This window comes from Haliotis rufescens, unplaced genomic scaffold, assembly GCF_023055435.1.
Source record: "Haliotis rufescens isolate VD_foot unplaced genomic scaffold, xgHalRufe1.0.p SCAF_17, whole genome shotgun sequence".
In the NCBI taxonomy this organism is placed as follows: Eukaryota; Metazoa; Mollusca; class Gastropoda; order Lepetellida; family Haliotidae; genus Haliotis; species Haliotis rufescens.
In genome coordinates this window covers 24,813,094-24,836,982 of record NW_025963857.1, presented here as the reverse complement: position 1 = coordinate 24,836,982, position 23,889 = coordinate 24,813,094, and the positions used below count along the sequence as shown (strand labels likewise).

The 23,889-nt window shown below is 41.9% G+C and overlaps 2 protein-coding genes across 2 annotated transcripts; one reads left to right on the top strand and one right to left on the bottom strand.

Annotated features, from left to right (window-relative positions):
- The first annotated feature begins 5,260 nt into the window (after nucleotides 1–5,260).
- LOC124118768 lies at nucleotides 5,261–9,450 on the top strand. The gene is made up of 3 exons (XM_046481026.2): nucleotides 5,261–5,698; nucleotides 7,934–8,125; nucleotides 9,104–9,450. The coding sequence occupies exons 1-3, from the start codon at nucleotides 5,308–5,310 to the stop codon at nucleotides 9,322–9,324; spliced, it is 804 nt and encodes a 267-aa protein (XP_046336982.2). The 5' UTR covers nucleotides 5,261–5,307; the 3' UTR covers nucleotides 9,325–9,450.
- Nucleotides 9,451–13,644: 4,194 nt separating this feature from the next.
- Nucleotides 13,645–18,937, bottom strand: LOC124118764 (C-type lectin-like). The gene is made up of 4 exons (XM_046481019.2): nucleotides 18,638–18,937; nucleotides 16,913–17,104; nucleotides 14,692–14,981; nucleotides 13,645–13,748 (listed from the first exon to the last, which is right to left on the bottom strand). Exons 1-3 carry the CDS (start codon nucleotides 18,921–18,923, stop codon nucleotides 14,698–14,700), a joined length of 762 nt encoding a protein of 253 aa, XP_046336975.2. The 5' UTR covers nucleotides 18,924–18,937; the 3' UTR covers nucleotides 13,645–13,748; nucleotides 14,692–14,697.
- Nucleotides 18,938–23,889: the final 4,952 nt, after the last annotated feature.

Here is a 23,889-nt window from a genome sequence, read left to right as displayed (position 1 = left end):
CTTAATGTCGGTTTGGCGATAACAACATGGCGGTGATGATCATGCTGATGTTGTAGATTTAACGAGCGCTTCCTTGGGTGCCGATTTCGCATTCGGGGCATACCGAGAAACATATGATGAATAATTTTAAAAATGTTAATTTGCAAATGTATGTCCCCAAAATGGCATTGAAGAGATTTAGAAGGAGAGTTTTGCAATTTTGAGGGAGTTACTTTAGCATGTGATAACTTGTTTGGTCTGAACCAGGCGAAGTGTCTTTGTTGGAGTTTCCAAATGCATTAGCTAGTTCCCCAATAATAGTGAGTGAGTTGGGGTTAACGCCGCTTTTAACAGTATTCCAGTTATATCGCGGCGTGTCAGCTTAATGTGGGAGGAAAGCCCGAAGTGATGCAGGTCTCAGATGTTTACCAGTTCGGTGAAACCCACGAGCACGGGTATGGTGCTGACAAACATAGACACATAATCGGGGCAAACCGGGATTTCATAGGTTTCTGGCGTGCTCAAGGGACGCAACTCTGCACAGCGAATCGCGGCGCCTTAGACAACTGGGCCACCCGTGCCCCCTCCCCAATAGTAAGTATTGAATTGATCGTGAGGAGGTTAGAGCACATGTCTGGAAGCCTTTTCCTGGAATGATTGTGGGTAGTTACTTTGTTTGTTGTTTAATGCCTCACTCAGCAATATTCCTGCTATATGATGGCGGTCTGTAAATAATCAAGTCTAGACCAGACAATCCAGTGATTGACATCATGAACATCGATACAAGCAATTGGGATGCGATGACATGCAAGCCTGACCACCCGATCCCGTTAGTCGTCCCTCACGACAAGCATACCATTGCTGCTGACATATTGCATATGTGTTTGGCTATGTTGTTGGCTTTTTGTTTTGGACCCATAGTTTTGTCTATATTAGGTATTTAGCTATTATGTTTTATGCCTTTGATGTCTTTTAGTTTTTGCCACATAGCCTAAGTGGTTTGTTTTGGTTTGATTTTGGAAGTGAATTTAGTTTCTTTTTTAGATTTTTTGTTTTGTTTTTGATAAGCCTTGCCTGGGGGAGTGAGGATGTATCCCTTTTGGCATAGAGCTGGAATATTGCTGAGTGCGTTAAACAACAAACGACCAACAAAACAAAGCTATGCCAGTTTTAGCGAAGACAGAACAAAGTTGACAAAAGACTACACGAGGGGCACCTGTCGCCATCTTGTTTTCCGGGAAAAACAGGAGTGGTCACGTATGTAAATTCATCAGACTTTCGGGTCCACTCGGCTTATTTCGTTACTCACGTGACACATCGGGTAGCAATGGAGTAGTGAGTTTGCATAATTTCAATGTAAACAGCACCCTGATTGGTCAAATGGCAGCCGATTTTCGGGAAAATGTTTTTGTGATTAACGGAAAATAGGTATTCAATGAATGAGTGAGTGAGTTAAATTATAAGTCACATCTGCAATATTTCAGCCATATCGTGACTATCAAGGGTTAAACATCATAAATACTTTTATACTTATATAAAAACCTGCCAACGAAGACAGTAAAATAACTAGACTTATCACAGAAAATTATTTAAAGCTAGTATAGAATCATAAAATGGACAGCACTATACATAACAATACATTATAAAACAGGCTATTGATCTCCAACAAGGTAGATCACCATGCTAGGGACCATGGGGACTTACTGTACTTTTGCTACCTGCATGGACCCCAGCAGAATTTACACCATCCCTTCAGGTTTTGGCGATTACTAACACATTTAGCCTTATTAAAGCAACACATATTCTACGATTAAAGGATGTGGTAAGAATAAATCTACTGAATGACGAGGTCTTACATACGCTATGATATAGAACAACATTTACAAACGCTCACTTCTGCCGTCATACTGATGTGTATAATGTAATAGTCACGCGAACATTTAAACTAGTTATTCCAAAATGAATTCCCCAAAAGCTTGCCAGGACGACTGTGGAAATGAGGTGAGCCGAGAGACGCCCTTATGTAAAAAGTAGCTCACATCCAACTGGTTTACAAACAAAACATTTTCTTTCAACGTCAACTGTGATTCGAATTTTCAAACCTCCTTCATTTTTGCACTTCAGTATAATAATTTGTTGAAAGAAAATTCAATTTATTTAACATGATTGAATTTTCTACATGAGAGTCTTTGTTAGGTCGATCGCCTCCGTGGTGTAGTGGATGGGGTGTCTTCCCATGTAGAAGGTAGCTGGGTCGATCCCCGACTGCGTCATAAAAGACATTGAAAGGTTATGCATGTTGTTGCCATGCCTAGCGCTCGGCATTAAGGGGCCAATGTCTGCAATGACCGTGAAGGTGACGTATAACCCGATGTCACTATCTCACCTTTATTAGGTCAATTAAGAATAGGTCCCGTGAAGATTCCGTGATAGAATAGGTCTTCAGCAACCCATGCTTGCCGTAAAAGGCGACTGAGCTTGCCGTAAGAGGCGACTAACGGGATCGGGTGGTCAGGCTCGCTGACTTGGTTTAAGCATGTCATCGATCCCAATTGCGTGGATCGATGCTCATGATATTAATCACTGGATTAATCCAGACTCGATTATTTACAGACCGCCGTCATATAGCTGGAATATTGCTGAGTGCTGCGTTAAACAACAAACCAACCAACCAACCAATTAAGAATGGGTTGTTTCTCATGACCTCGTCCAAAACTGACCTAGGAGGAAGAGAGTGTTTTATTTTATTTTTTACTTTTGTCTGTTACAAATCTATGAGAGTAATCGTGATTCTAAGGTAGCAAGCTTGTTTGGCTTTCAAATCACAATTCTACCTTGAATTTCAGTGTGAATATTTGTTGAAATAAATCACATTTCCTTTTACCTTGACAAAATTCCTAGACATGGTACTGGCATTCGAGACAAGTGCAGCTGGCTCGTTTGAACCTTGTGGTATTGTTCTAGGGACTGTCGATAGCTTACAGCACGCCAAGCTTTCGTATGTTAAGTATGCATTTGATATAATGATATTGTTTCTTCAGTTCAATTTTTCTAAGATATATTTAGACCTTACAGTTGTCAAGTGGCAATAGTTCCAAACATTTGAAAATATATGAACCCGAAACTTACGTATTGTCGAGCAAATTTCACACGGATTCTGTACTCTCAGATATATTAGTATTTTCTTTACCGTTTGTCAAATTCAGTATTTTTTTCACAGGTAGTCAAATTCAGTCTTTTCTTTACAGCTAGTCAAATTCATTTTTTGTTGTTACAGATAACTTCATTCAGTATTTTCCTTTCATAGATAGTCAAATTCAATGTATTCTATACCGGTGTTCAAATTCAGTATTTTCTTCACAGGTTGTCAAATTCAGTATTTTCTTTGCTAATTGCTAAATTAAGCATTTTCTTTACTGTTTGTCAAATTCAGTATTTTTTTATACAAATTGATAAATTCAGTATTTATGCATAATATACACATATATAATTATGAGTTTGTGACATGCTAGACATTCAATGTCTAACGGGAGGTAGTGGGGTAGCCTAGTGGTCAAAGCGTTCCCTCGTAACGTCGAAGACCCGGGTTCGATTACCCATTGGGGCACAATGTGTGAAGCCCATTTCTGGTGCCCCCCTCCGTCATGTTGCTGGAATATTGCTAAAAATGGCGTAAAACCATACTCACTCACTCACTCTAACGAGTGGTCCCTTTTCGTTCGTTATAACCGTAGTTGGGTTTGTTTCTCTCCCCCCCCCCCCCCCTCTCTCTCTCTCTCTCTCTCTCTCTCTCTCTCTCTCTCTCTCTCTCTCTATCTCTCTCTCCCTCTCTCTCTCTCATATTTTCATATCGACTTTATTAGGTACAATAAATTCACTAAAAAACTGTGCGTATATATATGAGTAAATGTCGTTTTACGCCGCTTTTACCAACATTCCAGCAATATGCATATGGCGGCGGGGGACAACAGATATGGTCTTCGGCATGACGAGCTAACACATTAACCACTGTCCCACCCCGTGTAAACATGGAATGTGTATTGTGACTATAATTTCTGTGAAAGAACCACCCATTGCATGTCTCTGATATATTATACGACACCCGTCAGTCTATTAGAATTATAATTTCGACACGGATATCAGATCCTCTTTAATTCAAATCAGTTTAAAATGTTTCATTCACTCTTTTATTTGTTTGAGCAAAATCAGGATTTACGAAAAAAGGACAAACCCTTAACTGAACTGTTACCAATATATACATATATGTGACTGTTTGATTTAAACTCTACAGTGAACACTTTTGTATTAGTCAAAGGGAGATAATTTAACATTCTGGTTTCTCTGTTTCAAATTCAATTTATCAATGACAAATCTAAATATAACATCAGGTGAGGTGAAATGGGGTTTAACGTCGCGTCCAAGATTATTGCACTTATATAGCGATGTGCATGCACGTGTGTGTGTGTGGCTGCTTGTACTAGTCCGGACTGATGCCGATTGTATAGTGCCAGCCAGCCAGCCAGCCAGCCAGCCAGCCATCTCTCTATCTGCACACTTCTTGAGGCGAGGTGAAATGGAGGTTTAACGTCGCGTCCAAGATTGTGTCTGTGTGTCTGTGTGTGTCTGTGTGTCTGCTTGTACTAGTCCAGACTGATGTCAATTGATAGTGCTAACTCACTGAGATACCATGCCGCAGTTTAACATGAATACCCCACTCAGACACAATATACTGACCCCGAGCCGACCAGTCCTTGTTTTAGCCCCTTAATGCCGAGCGCGAGACAGGGTAACAACAAGTACCACCTTTTAACGTCTTTTGGTATGACGCGGCCGGGGATCTAAGACCTTCCGCTCTCCGGGCGGACGCTCTACCACTAGACCACGGAGGCGCCTAAAGTTAACATAAACCCTACATTAAAAACAATGTGTGTTATCACCATTCTACCACGGCAAACGTAAACGCGGAATCTTTGGTATTAGGGAAGAAAATGAGTGATATGGCGCTAATTTAAAATTTAATACCATTATTGCGTTCGGTTCCAAATTGAACAACGCGCTGTCAGCTCTATTTATGTATCATCTGGTAAATTTGACATGTTAAAATTAATCAAATACCTGAGTTCTATACACAGCAGATTGTTTTTGGAGATAATGTATTATGTAACCTGCAGTAAAATTCAATACAAATGATGCAACGATCTGCCAGTGGTTGACATATCCCATTAAGTACCTCGGTGGTATATATAATAATCGAGTCCAGCTATGTTCAGAGAAGCCTCGTGTATTTGAATTTAAATATAGGTTTCTCTATTATCTACGTTTCTCAAAATGAGACACCTTTTCGTCCTCGCCACACTGGCCATTGTCAACGTTATGGCAGCTGGTGATCGTGACAGCTTCGACGAAAACGTCGAAATGTTGGGTGACGGAAATCTGGATGCTGAATTCGACGCTTGGATAACGTCGGAGGAAAAGCAAGCGAAGAGTGGAGAGGCAAGTGTGGAATACAAGGAGGGTCAGAATAACCATGGTAAAGACAGCGGAGACGATGTCAGAGATGACGAGGAAGAAGATAACTGGAAGGCTAGGGGTGCTACGAGAGGCAATGTCAGAGATGACAGGGAGGATCGCCGATTGGACATAGGAAAGAGGAGAGGCAATGGAAGAGGAAGATGGCCTTCCAAAGAGGTTACAATGGTCAAGAAGCACTCATACCAAGGTTAATATGATTTTTATCTTCTTTCTTTCGGGATAGGTAATCAGTACTAATTCTTGTTCACGAGGAATTAGCACTGATTTTATTGCGACGAAGAATACAAAGGCAGCTTGTGTCGACTCTCACAGGGGGCACGGGTGGCCCAGTCGTCTAAGGCGCCGCGATTCGCTGTGCAGAGTTGCGTCCCTTGGGCACGCCAGAAACCTATGATTGTGGGTTGGAATCCCGGTTCGCCCCGATTATGTTTATAGGTTTATTAGCTACATACTCGTGCTCGTGGGTTTCACCGAAGTGGTAAACGTCTGAGACCTGCATCACTTCGGGCTTTCCTCCCACATTAAGCTGACACGCCGCGATATAACTGGAATACTATTAAAAGCGGCGTTAAACCCAACTCACTCACACTCACTCACTTTCTTTCGGGATGGGTAATCAGTACTAATTCTTGTTCACGAGGAATTAGCACTGATTTTATTGCGACGAAGCATACAAAGGCTGCTTGTGTCGACTCTCACAACGATTGGTATCAATTTGGATTATACATCCGATGCCAGATATCCGTCTGCAGGTGATAGGACATATGATAGTGCTCCAGTTTGGTTGAGTCGTCTAAGGCGTCGGTTCGACTCCCAGTTTTGATCGGATTGTACGTAACGGTTTGTCAGGACCATTCCCGCCCTCGTGGAGGGACATTTGTCACTAAACGGTGACCATAAATATACTTCTATCTCTATCTTCAGGTTACATTGTCAAAGAGGAAAGCAACTGTCATCTCCTGTTTACTGAGAAAATGTTTTATTTCCTCATAGATAACATTCATGTGAGTGTTTAGATGAATGTAGGCAAGAAGTAGGCATCTACATGGGTAACCAGTTATGCTCTTCTTGCTAATCTGTTTCTTGATGAATTTGAATTTATATTTCTGCTGGATTGGCAAACTCAGAACTCGAGAATATAAGTTTCATTTATCATTAACTAAAGCATTTATCCATGACATAAGCTTAAGACATAAAAACATGTATGTCATACCCCAATGACGTAAGTATGCAACTTAGATATGCATATTAGATAACCGGAAGTGGGACTTTTTTCGCCAGTGCACGTGTGTAGGTGTTTACAAACAACATGGATACCTTTGATGTTGGAGACAATGTTTTAATAGATGAAAGGGGAAGTGCTACAGTGATATCCGTGTTGACAAATGGATATTACTGGTTACAGGTTGATGGTACTTTTTTTCTCAGCGAAGGAATATGCCATAAAGGAGTTAAGAGGTTGTTTATTTTGGTTTACACGGCTATGGAAAACATGTATCACTACGCACGATCTATACGTAAGATTTCGACAAGTTGCTGATGTTATTGTTAATGCAATTATTCCTTAATAGGGAAGCAAACATGATAAATAGAACTCATCACTCGTGTTTTTAATATGGGAAATATCAACCTCGTCCCGGTAATCGGTATTTGCCGAGCCTTTGGCGATTAACGGGACGAGGTTGATATTTCCCATATTAAAAAAACACGAGTGATGAATCCTCTATGTATATACTTGATCTGATTTCGTTCAATAGTGAACAATTAATCTATTTCCACTGATTTACCCAAATGAACAAGAAACAAAAGAGACCTGTGAAACAGCCTCATCTATTTCATAATTAGAATTGACAAAAGATTCAGAGTGACAAAAAAACTCTCCACAAGATTCTACCATGACATTGATGAATGCTTGATTCTGATTGGTTAAAAAGATGTTTCCTTTTTGCTACGGAAACCCTTTTCAAAAAGATTAAGCCTTTAAAAAAGACGTGCGTATGAATACATAGATAGCCTACATATAAACTGGGCGGCAAAAGAAAGTATAGGTCGAGTTCCATGATCGATAAAAAAATAACAAGAAGAGGTTTTGTTGAAAATTATAATCTAATCTAGGGAGGGGTAACAAATGATTGATCAACCACAGTTTGAATGAAATTGTGCAATCGCAGGTAATGTAAGCTCAAGGTAAACAATGGTGGGGTAAGAAATTTCATTTTCAAAAGTTGTCTGAAAAGTCACCAAAAAATTGTGCTTCGTGCTTTCCTCCCCCATTAAGCTGACACGCCGTGATATGACTGGAATACTGTTAAAAGCAGCGTTAAACCAAACTCACTCACTCACACTCACTCTTTGATACAACAATATCTGGTATGCCTGCAGCTGTTCAACATTTGTTTATTTGCTTCCTTTTGAATTTCAGAATCAAACTGTCCAAGGGATTTTGTGTATATCGCCAAGCTGAAGTTCTGCTTCAAAGCGATTCACGAGAAAGGCTGTATGTACACCGCCAAGAGAAGATGTCGGGGCATGGTCCAGGGAGGTCGCCTTGTACAACCGGACACAAGCGACAAACTGAAAGAACTAACTAAATACACCAACAGCCTTAAACACAGTAAGATATTATGATTTGTCTCCAATAAAGTTTTAATTTCTCGTATTATGATACCATCAATCTGCAATGTTACGTTAACGACTACTCCAAATTAAAATGTGTTTACAAAATAAATGTTTTTTAATTCCTTGAAGGTGAAGTGAAATTGGGTTTAACGTCGCGTTCAAGATTATTGCACTTGAATAGCGACATGGATGTGATTGTGTATATGACTGCTTGTACCAATCCAGATTAATGCCGGTTTATATTGCTAGCCCACTGAGTTACCATACATTATACTGACTCCGATCCGACCAGCCCTTGTTTTATCCCCATAATGCCGAGCGTCAGGCAAGGTAACAACAAGTACCATATTTTAGCAGACGGGGATCGAACCACCCCTCAATCGAAAAGATCAGGGAAGCACTCGAAGACCATGACGTCAAGAGTAACTTACATGCTAAAAGTGATTATTTGGACTTTAGGTGTGTTCATAACGTCATCTTACTGAGATATAGGCCTGGTTGTTTGCAGTATTAAGACGTTAATAACACTGTCAGCTTGCAGGATGTGTCCGTTAAGGCAATTACATCAACTCAACGTGAGGATTCTGGGTTAGAATTGTCCCAGCAACCTTTGTTGGTCGTAAGAGGCGATGTATTGTTAACTTTGTTTGCTGTTTAACGCCGCACTCAGCAATATTCCAGCTATATATGACGGCGGTCTGTAAATAATCGAGTCTGGTCCAGATAATCCAGTGATTGACATCATAAGCATAGATCCACGCAATTGGGATCGATGACATGCATCAACCAAGTCAGCGAGCCTGACCACCCGATCCCGTTAGTCGCCTTTTACGACAAGCATCGTCGACCTTTACGGCAAGCATGGGTTGCTGAAGACCTATTCTACCCCGGATCTTCACGGGTCCAGTGTCACGCGGACAGAATATCGGGTACCTATTTCCAAAATATCCATAACATGAACATTTGGTTCCAGTGACTCGAACTGGCTTCAACATTGGCGCCATGAAACTGTTCTCAGTCTACAAGTGGATGGACGGAAGCGAAATGAAGTATTCCAACTGGTGCCCTGGTTCCCCGGAAAGAGGTCACATGTGTGTCAAACTCATCTCGCAGCGAGAAGACGAGGGCACGTGCATGGATGACGACTGCTGCTTCCGCCCGGTATACTTCATCTGTGAAAAGCCTATCCTGTAATGATAGGGGTGGCCCAGTCTGAAGTCTGTTGAAAGAACCTTCCCGAGGCAAGCGAGATAACTGACTGTAAAAGTCCAGTTTCCACCCTTGTCGAACTAGGCTGGAATTATGGAGTTACATTTTGCCTGGACTAACGAGTCTATGCATAGTCCTATCAAAATCGCGCAACGAAATCGAAATCTGGTTATTAAACTGTCGTGCAGATTTAGGTCGATTACAGGATTTGCAAAGCATGTGCACCACTAACTCGTCAGCAGATATTTTCCAAGACTTTGCATGTTTATGATCAAGTTGCTCACGTGATTTGATGCACTTCGCGATGTAAGACCCTTTTTATCACAATATAGATCTTGACTATCGATCAGATCGTCTTGACTGGGCGCCGCCATTTGGTTTGAAACAAATGCAAGTGATAAGAGAGGTAGAATCTGATTGGTCCATAAGAGAGGCTTATAAAGAACATAACTCGTAATAACCGCTGGTGGCGCTACGATTGAGCCTAGGAATTCCCGCCTTGTTCGGCATGGGTGGAAACTTGGCTTTTCAAGTCAGTTAACGCCATTGCCTCGGGAACATGGTTGAAAGCGGCATTAAACCTAACTACTATCCTTTAATATGGTTTGTATTATGTGTGTATCCACAACCTTTTTATATCTATCGATCCATCCATCAATCCACCCATCCATCCATCCATCTCTCTATCTGCACACTTCTTGAGGCGAGGTGAAATGAGGTTTAACGTCGCGTCCAAGAGTATTGCACTTATATAGCGACGTGTGTGTGTGTGTGTGTGTGTGTGTGCGCGCGCGCGTGTGCGTGTGCGTGTGTGTGTGTCTGATTGTACTAGTCCGGACAGATGCCGATTTTATAGTGCTAGCCACTGAGATACCATGCCGCAGTCTAACATGAATACCCAACTCCGACACAGTGTACTGACTCCGAGCCAACCAGTCCTTGTTAAGCCCCTAAATGCCGAGCGCCAGACTGGGTAACAACAAGTACCATCTTTTAACGTCTTTTGGTATGAGGCGGCCGGGGATAGTACCCCGGACCTCCCGCTGTCGCATACTGTTTGAGCATTTTATGAGCTTTGAATGGAACTTGTATTATATAAACGGAAGTGAGTGAGTGAGTGAGTGAGTATGGTTTTACGCCGCTTTTAGCAATATTCCAGCAATATCACGGCGGTGGACACCATAAACGGAAGTACAAAGGCAACTTGACACCTATTTTGACTCCGTTATTAACCATTCAAGGAAATTTGTCCCGGTGTTGCAATAATAAACACCAGGTACACTTTTCCAGCAAGATAACGCTAGACCTCATACAACCAGACTACCATGAACTTCTTCACGTCAACGTTTCGCCATGGCCAGACTCAATTATTTAGAGACCGCCGTTATATAACGGGAATGCTGAGTGCCGCGTTAAATAACAAACAAACAAGTTGCTAATCACGAGACACAAGACACGCTATTCTAGTGAGTGAGTGAGTTGGGTTTAACGCCGCTATAGGACTGGTGCCCCTGTCAGAAAGATGTCTACAATAATCATTTTATTAAAATGGAGTGACTCCCTTCAATATGGGGTTAAACGGGTCGTGACATTATAGTATCGACCAACAATGATAACGTAATAAAATCAGTCACATCACAATGTATAAGTGAGTATGATGTCATCTCGTTCTGAAAACAAAATGCTTGTAAAGTGAGTGAGTGAGTGAGTGAGTGTGGTTTTACGCCGCTTATAGCAATATTCGAACCCAGGTCTTCGCCGTGACGAGCGAACGCTTTAACCACTAGGCTACCCGACCGCCCTGTTGTAAAGAGATATCCAATCACTAGTTGGGGTATGGATGGTCCAGTAGTCTAAGCCGTCGTAATTTGCTATGCAGAGTTGATTCCCTTGGGCACGCCAGAAACCTAGGATCGTCTGTTCGAATCCCTGTTCTCTCCGATAATATTTCTACATTTGTCAGCGCCATACTCGTGCTTGTGGGTTTCAGCAAATTTGTACAGTTTAAAGCCAGCATCATTCAGGTCTTTCCCATCACATCAAGCTGTTTTTTTGTTTGTTTTTTAACGCCGCACTGAGTGTGTGTAGATGCTTAGTCGGTTTTATTGTGCTTAGCCCACTGAGGGACGTTGTCGCTGTTTAACATGGATACCCCACTCAGACACAATTTATTAACTCCGTGCTGACCAGTCCTTGTTTGATCCAGATAATGCCGAGCGCCAGCCAGGAAAACAACAAAGACCATATGTTATATTAGGTGTGACGCGGCCGGGGATCGAACCGCCTACCTTCCGCTCTCCGGGCAACTGCGCTATCCACTAGACCACAGAACATTAAGGAATGATATAGCAATGCAATCATTAATTGTTCTCTCGTTAACTGAATGAGTCATATATCATTGTCGTAAACATAAAACCCGGCTGTCAACTTCATACCAAACAGACCGCCTCCGTGGTCTAGTGGTAGAGCGTCCGCCCGGAGAGCGTCATACCAAAAGAGGTTAAACGATGGTACTTGTTGTTACCCTGTCTGGCGCTCGGCATTTAGGGGCTAAAACAAGGACTGGTCGGCTCGGAGTCAGTATACTGTGTCTGAGTGGGGTATTCATGTTAAACTGCGGCATGTTATCTCAGTGGCTAGCACTATAAAATCGGCATCAGTCCGGACTAGTACAAGCAGCCACACACACACACGTGCATGCACGTCGCTATATAAGTGCAATAATCTTGGATGCGACGTTAAACCCCATTTCACCTCACCTCACCTCATACCAAACATAGAGAAACTCGAACTGTAGAGACTTTTATTTAATAAGAGGGTAGTCGCGCAGATGTCGCTACCTGTTGACGTGAAGCCCGACTGCATAATAACGACACCTCAGTCGTCCGTCTTCCTAATCACAAGAACGGGAAATAATAATAAAAACATTAACAACAATAACAACAACAACAACAACAATAATGTCACGATATGACACAGTCCTAAATACCTCCCTGAAAAACCTATGGTCGTTGGTTGGAACCCAAGATGCGTCCTGGTATTCCTTCTTGGTTTGGGAGGGTGACAATACACCATACCCGTGCTCGTGGGTTTCACCAAAGTGGTCACCGTCAAACACCTGCTTCACATCCGGCTTCCGTCCCACATCAATGAGTGAGTGAGTGAGTATGGTTTTACGCCGCTTTTAGCAATATTCCAGCAATATCACGGCGGGGGACACCAGAAATGGGCTTCACATATTGTACCCATGTCGGGAATCGAACCCAGGTCTTCGCCGTGACGAGCGAACGCTTTAACCACTAGGCTACCCGACCGCCCTGTTGTAAAGAGATATCCAATCACTAGTTGGGGTATGGATGGTCCAGTAGTCTAAGCCGTCGTAATTTGCTATGCAGAGTTGATTCCCTTGGGCACGCCAGAAACCTAGGATCGTCTGTTCGAATCCCTGTTCTCTCCGATAATATTTCTACATTTGTCAGCGCCATACTCGTGCTTGTGGGTTTCAGCAAATTTGTACAGTTTAAAGCCAGCATCATTCAGGTCTTTCCCATCACATCAAGCTGTTTTTTTGTTTGTTTTTTAACGCCGCACTGAGTGTGTGTAGATGCTTAGTCGGTTTTATTGTGCTTAGCCCACTGAGGGACGTTGTCGCTGTTTAACATGGATACCCCACTCAGACACAATTTATTAACTCCGTGCTGACCAGTCCTTGTTTGATCCAGATAATGCCGAGCGCCAGCCAGGAAAACAACAAAGACCATATGTTATATTAGGTGTGACGCGGCCGGGGATCGAACCGCCTACCTTCCGCTCTCCGGGCAACTGCGCTATCCACTAGACCACAGAACATTAAGGAATGATATAGCAATGCAATCATTAATTGTTCTCTCGTTAACTGAATGAGTCATATATCATTGTCGTAAACATAAAACCCGGCTGTCAACTTCATACCAAACAGACCGCCTCCGTGGTCTAGTGGTAGAGCGTCCGCCCGGAGAGCGTCATACCAAAAGAGGTTAAACGATGGTACTTGTTGTTACCCTGTCTGGCGCTCGGCATTTAGGGGCTAAAACAAGGACTGGTCGGCTCGGAGTCAGTATACTGTGTCTGAGTGGGGTATTCATGTTAAACTGCGGCATGTTATCTCAGTGGCTAGCACTATAAAATCGGCATCAGTCCGGACTAGTACAAGCAGCCACACACACACACGTGCATGCACGTCGCTATATAAGTGCAATAATCTTGGATGCGACGTTAAACCCCATTTCACCTCACCTCACCTCATACCAAACATAGAGAAACTCGAACTGTAGAGACTTTTATTTAATAAGAGGGTAGTCGCGCAGATGTCGCTACCTGTTGACGTGAAGCCCGACTGCATAATAACGACACCTCAGTCGTCCGTCTTCCTAATCACAAGAACGGGAAATAATAATAAAAACATTAACAACAATAACAACAACAACAACAACAATAATGTCACGATATGACACAGTCCTAAATACCTCCCTGAAAAACCTATGGTCGTTGGTTGGAACCCAAGATGCGTCCTGGTATTCCTTCTTGGTTTGGGAGGGTGACAATACACCATACCCGTGCTCGTGGGTTTCACCAAAGTGGTCACCGTCAAACACCTGCTTCACATCCGGCTTCCGTCCCACATCAATGAGTGAGTGAGTGAGTATGGTTTTACGCCGCTTTTAGCAATATTCCAGCAATATCACGGCGGGGGACACCAGAAATGGGCTTCACACATTGTACCCATGTCGGGATTCGAACCCGGGTCTTCGGCGTGACGAGCGAACGCTTTAACCACTAGGCTACCCGATCGCCTCTCGTCCCACATCAAGCTGACACACAGGACTTACAGGAATACTGTTCAAAGCGGTGTGAAACCCAACTCACTCACTCACTCACAGCTACATCATCCTGACACAACGGTTAACGCATGCTGACACGCAAACGGCGTTAAACCTGACGTGGATCCTGCACAGCTAATTGCGGTGCCTTGGATACTTGGTGTATCCAGATTGAAAGGGTCATACTTAAATTTGTTTTGTGTGTTTTTTGTTTGTTTGTTTGATTGTTTAACGCAGCACTCAGCAATAGTCCAGTTATATGTCTGCGGTCTGTTGTTAATCGAGTCTGGATCAGACAATCCAGTGATTGACATCATGAGCATTGATCCACCCAATTGGGATACGATGACATGCATCATCCAAGTCAGCGAGCCTGACCACCCGATCCCGTTAGTCACCTCTTACGGCAAGCATGGGTTACTGAACACCTTCACTGGTCGGTCATACTTATAAGCTTAAATTGAGACGATATGATTTTTCACGACGCACGTACCGCGCTTCAGGACATGGGGAGTTCACACAGGAATGGCGCCTTATAATTACACGCCGTGTCGTCGAGGCAGGTTTCAGTTTGTTTCCATATGTCAACACAGGGCATGCCATCATTTGGTTCATTTGGACACCAAAACCCCTTCTCGATGGGTTTTCCATTCATCCAGGTGTATTCGTAGGCGTCCCCTCGTTTGCCACTCGGTCGTTTACCATTCAGATGTGTACCAGTCAGCCTTTTAAGACTTGGTCGTTTACCACTAAGCCGTTTTCCACCAACAAATGCTACTCCGCCTGTGAGAGCAAAAAAACAATTGTTAGTTCACTATATGCAATATGCGGTTAATGTAAATTATTCTCGGGTCTCTGTGCTTAAAGTGCAAGTGATGAATATGCTGTGTTTTCCGTGTAGACCTAGTTTACCTGTAGATTTAACCGCACAGCGTGAGGTTTCAAATGATCAGTTTAGCGCGTTTAATTCACAGGTAACCTAGTTCTGCATTCAAAACACAGAATGTTTATTTCCATCCTACCACGACTAAAATAAACCTGAACTCGGTCTGTTGTTTTATTGTTTAACGCCGCACTCAGCAATTCTCCAGCTATATGACGGCGGTCTGTAAATAATCGAGTCTGGACCAGACAATCCACTGATTGACATCATGAGCATCGATCCATGCAATTGGGATCGATGACATGCATCAACCAAGTCAGCGAGCTTGACCACCCGATCCCGTTAGTCGCCTCTTACGACAAGCATAGTCGCCTTTTACGGCAAGCATGGGTTGCTGAGGACCTATTCTACCCCGATTCGTGACCAACTCGTGGTATTCCGGGACAAGCCGAATAGCGATTCGTGCCCCTCTCATGGGCATTTTTGCGACCGGGTTCCGTCTTAGCGCAAACGGGCATACCTAAAACAATTGTGTGTGTGTGTGTGTGTGTGTGTGTGTGTGTGTGTGTATATATATATATATATATTTAGATGCAATTTAAAGCACATCTGGACATGCGGAATTATACAGTATGATTGGGCACATTTAACTGTGTCTTGGGTATATTTTTAGATGCAAGACATATGTAAAATCTAAAATTGTTTCTGAGGGATTCTTTGACGAAAAATTTGAAATCATACGCGCATTCTGATTGGTTTGTCGTATTTTCGCACATAATATTCATCGATGGGGGACGAGTCTTCTTGCAGGTTACGGAAAGGGGCGAATAGTGACGAATGATTCTACCCCGGAACTTCACGGGGCTGTGAACTCGGAGTTACGGAAGATATTGAGTGAGCGACATGGGCTTTGCTTTGAATGGGTTGTCGATTTCAATTCAGGAAATGGGCGGTGAGGTAGCCTCGTGGTTAAAGCATTCGCTCGCCACGCGGTAGAACCGGGTTCGATTCCCCACATCGGTACAATGTGGGAAGCCCTTTTCTGGTCCCGCGCTCGTGCTGCCCGTGCTGGAACATTGCTAAAAGCAACGTAAAACCATACTCACTCACTTAGGGAACACCGATTGTGTAGTAGATAAAGCGTCTACCCGGAGAGCGGAAAGTCGGTGGTTCGATCCCCGGCCGCGTGATATCAAAAGATGGTACTTGTTGTTTCTCTGCCTAGCGCCCTGCACTAAGGTGGTGAACCAAACAAAATCGCCTGACGAACTAGACATCCGGTTCGTAAGCAACATCGATTCCAACGTGCAGATTTCGGTCGACTGCAGGATTTCCAAAGCATGTGTACCGTCAACTGGGCGTCGACAGATATTTTGCCATTTTTTTCATTTTTTCAATCAAGGTGCTCATGTGATCTGATGTACTTCGTGGGGTAAGACCAGTTTTATTACGATATATTTTGTTTGAAGCAAATGCAAGCGATATGAGCGATGGAATTTTATTGGTCAATAGGAGGGACATTGAAGGGACATAACTCGTAATAGCCACTGGTGGCGATACGATCGAGCCTGGAAATTCCAGCCTAGTTCGGCTAGGGTGGAAAGAGGACTTTTATAGTCAATTAATGTCCTTGCCTCAGGAAGATGAATATTTACAGGACGCTGTAATCCAGTTCGAATATTACAGACTGCGACATCAATCCAACGCTTTTGGAGGATGGCATTTACTCTTCACATGACATTATGTCAAAAATATTCCAGGGCTTTAAAGGATGTTTGATTAATCAGAGGCACAAGCCGTCATTCGTTTTACCAGATACAATACAACCTACCTTTTAGATGTTCAGTAACATAACGTTGGACAGCAGAGAATTTTTCCCTTTCATCCAGAATAACAAGTCGTCCATTCTTTCCAAGATTCAAACAATTGGTATTTGCGTCAGTCCATGTCTTCTTTGCAGTGATCAGCTTGAAACAGAAGTTCAACGTCTTGTTGTATTGGAAGTCAGAAGGGCAATATCTCCCTGCGTGTAAAACACATTAAACATGTAGCTCACTTAATTATGTAGTCAACCGTTAAAACGTCAACGAAGACAACTTTTGTTGTCAGCACTTACAGGGTACAATTTCTGATTAAATATTGAAGCCAAGTAAGAAACAAATAATAAAATATGAATAATTTCTGAATATATTACAATAAATGTAATGTTTTAATTTTTAACATGGTTGCAGTACACAAAGTTAATACCTTCTAATGATGTTTGTTGTTTGTTGTTTAACGCCGCACTCAGCAATATTCCAACTTCTAATGATAATAGTTTTCTCGTTCTAAGCTGGGTGACATAAACATTAATACTTAAAGAAACAATGTAACCACATACTCTAGTGAGAATCATTTACCTTGTGAACTTAAACGGGAGTTCCGAATGTAAATAATAAAAACTGAGTAATATTGTTTGTGGATATCTACCCATCCTTTCGTTTCTGAGCGCCATGACATATACACACAAAGGCGAGTACATTCGAAGGAGGCGACTATGCTTGTCTTAAGAGACGAATAACGCGATCGGGCGGTCATGCTCGTAGACTTGGTTGATGCATGTCATCGTATCGTATTCGCCGCTTACGACAAGCATAGTCGGGTCTTCACGGGTCTGCTTCCGTGAGGAATGGTCTGGTGGAAAAGATCTGAATCCCATGTGGCCTACACAAGACATCTAAAAGAAACTGGCCTTAAAGGGCCAGGATGTGGGTTCACCAGGAAGAGATTATAAAAAATTATTATTATGTAATAAAGTAAAATCAATAAAAATGGAATTAGCGGAGAGGGTTTCTGTATGGTAAATATAGTAGGAAAGCAAATTTATTATTTTAGTTTTTGGAGAGCATAATACATATTTTTTATTCCTAAGTATATGATATCTACGATACAGAAACACAGGAGGTTACTCATGTCTTTATCCTTCTTAAAATAAAGGGGGGCACGGGTGGCCCAGTCGTCTAAGGCGCCGCGATTCGCTGTGCAGAGTTGCGTCCCTTAGCCACGCCAGAAACCCTATGATTGTGGGTTCGAATCCCGGTTCGCCCCAATTATGTTTCTAGGTTTGTCAGCACCATACCCGTGCTCGTGGGTTTCACGGAAGTGGTAAACTTCTGAGACCTGCATCACTTCAGGCTTTCCTCCCACATTAAGCTGGCACGCATTGATATAACTAAATAATGTTAAAAGCGGCGTTAAACCCAACTCACTCACTTAAAACAATGGGTGTTCAAGACGTAATTTCACTCAATGAATAAGCTTTAGAAATCGCGTATGAATACAATTTTTGATTGAATCACCTTATTGATCAAATAGTGCCAAATGACTTGCAGCCATTTTTGTCGCCATGGTTGGGGGGACACATTGGGAAAAACCTGGTGTGTAGTTTATGGGCAAAGAATGCATCGCATTGATATATGGAGCTTGAAAGTAGTTACTCATCTGCATATTTCGGTTCGTGATGCCAAGTTTATCGCATCGATAACACAAACCTTTATATATGATATAACATATTTACCTAAACTCATTTGAATCAGCTTCTCGTCCATCATTCTGGAAACATCATCCACATCGGTCCGGCACACGTCCTTCATTTGTTTCTCAAGGTCATCCAGCTGGTCCAGCATTAAATTCTCCAAGGCGTCTACACTGGTTTTAAGATGGGCCAGACCGCTTGAGACCTTCCTTGTTTCCTCCTGTAGTGTCTCAATAGGTGATGAATTAACATGCAGCGTGTGGACCATTCTTTCTCCACGTACAAACCCAGCAACCATGATGAAACCAATGCACAGTGTTGCCACCATATTGGTCACGATGGTCAGGCTTGAAATACCACAAGAAAGCTTGTTGGTGCGTTTATATAATCTGCTTAATGCGTACGTACGTGTGACCTTTCTTTGTGTCTTTCAAACGTCTGGAAACCTGAGGTTCCATGCCAGTAATGCGTTTGCCTCTTTGGCAGATGCGTGGCCAGGTCAACAGAAGTGCCAACGAATTTACCATTGTTGTGAATTGACACGCTAGTTAACTAACAAGGTTACTGTGTTGAATAATGGGGTTTTACTCTCATAAACCTCATTGCTATACTGGCTGACATGACTGATTAACTCTATTACTCATTGTGCGCTACTTGACAGTTATAATTAACATTGTATTAAAACACATCTGTGACGTCATTCCATTGTTTGAACGCTCCATTATTTTTCAGGAATGGAGAGTTGTTTGTCAACTGTACATTATCTTGAAGCAACATTTGAATTAATTTCCACTTGGAACAGACGGAACTATTTTTTTACATTTATTTACAAGTGAATATTTTCATTTTTTTCCGAAAACATGTGTTGCCAGCGGGGTTCGAACCCGCATCGTTAGATTTGAAAACGTGTAATTGTCAACCTCAGCTACTGTGGCACATGAAGAAATGACATGAAATTAACTATTAAATATTTTCATAATTTTGCATAATGCTTAAAAGCTCAAAATAATATGTATATATTTTGTGTTAGAGCAGGTTACCCACAACAATGTTCATATTTATAGATAGTTGGATAAACCTTTGACGAGAAAAAACAAATAAGGTAACATAAATATCGCTTGTTCGGGGCTCTATATTTCCTATTATACCAATCAGCATGTATTAACAATGTGCAAGCGATTGATAAATACTAGTTTAGGACCCAACAACATTATGAAGAGCCGTGTACCATGCATTGTAAATGTCAACTCGCCACGGAGCTTGGCGCACGTGCAACAGCGGCAGAGAACGCATTCCTCGTGCATCACCGCAAGGTCGACTCACGCAGTATGAATGCAGACAAAAAAGAGTTCTGGTTTATTTTTCAAATATTTTCAACTACATGTACAGAATATTTTGTCTAAGTGTAAAAGTAGGGATGAGTTTTAAGTAGGGGAATATCCTCGTAACTCTCCATTCCTTAAAAATAATGGGACTCGGCCCCTGCGGGGCCTCTGCTCCATTATTTTTAAGGAATGGAGAGTTACTCGGACATTCCCCTCTACGTAAAGAATCCAGTATGCGTCAAGGACATGACTTATTGGGTGTAACGACAAACATCATTGGCGCTGTTCTTAATGCTACTATTCTACACAGACCACGAATCACGAATTGATAAATTTTAGGATTCGTAGTTGAATCGTAATCAGTTCGTGAAATTCTTAACTGATTCGCATATAGTCGTAGTTAGTTCTTACAATTCTTGAGCTAGCGGGAAGTCGTGGCAAAAGTTTTGAGCTGTTCAAAGTTTTGGCCACGAACTCCCGATTCAAAAATATCGTAGTTAATTCGTAACAAATTCGTAATGCATTCGTAGGTATTCTTAACTCATTCGGGGATTCGTGAATTCGTGGCTTTACGACGGATCGGCTACGAATCTGTCACGAACCCCACGAATACACGCCGAAGCAGGTAGGAAGCTCACGATCCAATCACAAATCAGCTACGATTGCCGGCAAATTGGGTATATAAGGAAATTAAAATTGATTTCAGGTCATTAGCTGCTGACGATTGTGACATTATAACACGAAATTCACGATTCAGCAAGATGCTCTACGTTGGACATCCATTTTGAAGCTGATTCCTGAGCATGGGTGGGGGCCTTTTTATAGCGATCTTGAGGGAAAACCCCCAAAATTGTCAAGAATAGTCACGAATTCATTTTTATTCGTACCTGATTCGTACATGCATTCGGCGTATTCGTAACTGATTCGTAACTGAATACTTTCGTGCAGTATTCGAAATAGCTTCTTGTAAATCGTAGTGAATTCTGGACAATATTCATGCGAATGCAGCCGAATTCCACGAATGTTCGTAACTCTATCGTACCTGTATCGTAACTAGATCGTAGAGGCACCAACTGAACCAGAATATTTGCTAAATTCCACGAATTATCACGATTCCTAAAATTTACAGATCGTGGCGATTCGTGGGATTGGTGCTCTGTGAGGAATAGTAGCATAATATCGTACATTTTGGTTTCGAGTAGAAAACCCTGACGGCCAAGGTGACACCGTGTTGACGAAGGTATAACCCAAATTAACCTTGGTTTCGATTGTTGATACAAATAATTTAGAATTATGAATGCAAATTTAATGATGATTTTCCATGTCGTGTTTTAACTTTGTCGTTTTACATGCATTAAATAGAAAAAAAGATCACGGTTCATAACTTTGTGTAAATAAATAACGCCTATTTTACGACAAGCACAGACTAACACTTTTCAGGCAAGGAGACTGAAGAGTTTATAAGTGATTCTGTTTCATCGACTGTTGACCGCCTCCGTGGTCTAGTGGTAGAGAGCGGAAGGTCGTGGGTTCGATCCCCGGCCGCGTCTTGCCAAAAGACGTTAAAAGATGGTACTTGTTGTTACCCTGTCTGGCGCTCGGCATTAAGGGGCTAAAACAAGGACTGGTCGGCTCGGATTCAGTATCCTGTGTCTGAGTGGGGTATTCATGTTAAGCTGCGGCATGGTATCTCAGTGAGCTAGCACTATAAATCTGATTTAAGATCGTCCCAAAACTTGAAGCGCACATAAAATCGGTTTTAGTAATGTTCCATCATTGAAAAGACATAAATGAACAAGTTAATAACACCAATTCTCACTTGTATTGATATCATTGCAAAGCTAATGCTTTCACAATGTAATGGGCATAATATTTTGTTGTTGTTGTCAAATTGTTCTTTTGTGTGTTTTGAAAACACTTGAAAGCGCGGTTTTGTCCAAAGTTTGACTTTAGACACATGAAATACAACTATTCGATGAAGTTTTTCAAAATACATGTCTATGCTGAATAAAAGGCAAAACCATATGCTTTAATTTGCAATGAATTTTGATGAAATAAATAAACTATTTCAGAAATTATTTCCTGTTTCGTGAAAATAGGTGTTCGTCTATTTTATTTCAGGCATTGCCATGGAAACGTGTTGATTACCATGTGCTATACCTATTTCATAGGACAAAAACCATACTTTTCTCAGAGTAGATATATTCCATCAATAAAAAATATGTAGTGAATTGTTATACCCACCTATCTAAATGAGTCCCAAACCACGAGTCCATATATTTTAGACCACTTCCCACAGACCTAGTGACCGCCTCCGTGGTCTTGTGGTAGAGCGTCCGCCCGGAGAGCGGAAGGTCCAGGGTTCGATCCCGGGCCGCGTCATACAAAAAGACGTTAAAAGATTGTACTTGTTGTTACCCTGTCTGGCGCTCGGCATTAAGGGGCTAAAACAAGGACTGGTCGGCTCGGAGTCAGTATACTGTGTCTGAGTGTGGTATTCATGTTAAACTGCGGCATGGTATCTCAGTGAGCTAGCACTATAAATCGGCATCAGTCCGGACTAGTACAAGCAGCCACACACACACATACACGTGCATGCACGTCGCTATATAAGTGCAATAATCTTGGACGCGACGTTAAACCCAATTTCACCTCACCTCACAGACCTAGTATATTCAACCCGCGAGGGTTCCTGGGTAGAATTGGTCACCAGCAACCTGTGTTTGTCGTAAGATGGTTCGGGTGGTCAAGAAATGGTGACTTGTTTGATAGCGTGTTATCGTGCCCCAATGGTGTGGACCGATGACCACAATCACTTAATTTTCTGGTCCAGACTCGATAAGTAATTACAGGAAAATTGCTGAGTGCGGCGGTAAACAACAATCACTGTAAACTCGTATAGGCATAATTCATCATCCAAAACTGGCTTCCACAGGATGAGATCCAGCGATAACTACACTGTAGATATCGCTGCAATGAAATTACATCACAATGCTTTGCAGACTATTGTGACGTCATTGGTTACCATGACGTCACAATCAAATGACATCGCTAATGGCCCTGCTACTGAAGCTGTTAACAGTACTTTTTACACTTAAGACTGTGCTTATGACTGTCTACAAACTGAAAAAGTTTAAAGAGAAAGATGTTGGAGGATAAATAAAATCTCACCCTCGTGTCTTTTGATATCAAATATATCAACACTCGTTGATATATTTGATAAGCCGAGGATTTTTGCCACTTTTATCAACTCGTGTTGATATATTTGATATCAATAGACACGAGGGTGAGATTCTCTATATATCATCCAAAACTGGCTCTCACAGGAGATATCGCTTGGATGAGATCAAGCGATATCTACACTGTAGATATCGCTGCAATTAAATTACATCATAATGATTTGCAGACCATTGTGACGTCATTGTTACCATGACGTCACAATCAAATGACATCACTAATGGCTCTGCTACTGAAGCTGTTAGCAGTACTTTTGACACAGGAGACACTGCTAATTACTGTCTACAAATTGAAAAAGTTGGAAGAATGATGTTGGATGATAAATAAAATCTCACCTCGTGTCTTTTGATATCAAATATATCAACACTCGTTGATATATTTGATAAGCCGAGGATTTTTGCCACTTTTATCAACGAGTGTTGATATTTGATATCAAAAGTCACTCGGGTGAGATTCTCTATATATCCCACGTGATGAAAAAAAACCTGGCAGTATTTATACTTTATACGCCAAAACGCAATATGTATATACATGTAAAGACGTTATCATGCCAAAAAAATTTGCTGTTTCTGCGCTTTTTTTCCTCAACATAACGCAAGTTAAACTCCTTATTCCGCAATGACAGATTCAAGTTTGTGCACATGTGCAAATGTTTACTCTGAAGCTCCCCACACGGTTAATTTGTAGGTGTCGCTGAAAGCGTAACAAGAATGCAAACGGAGTTCAGAGTTT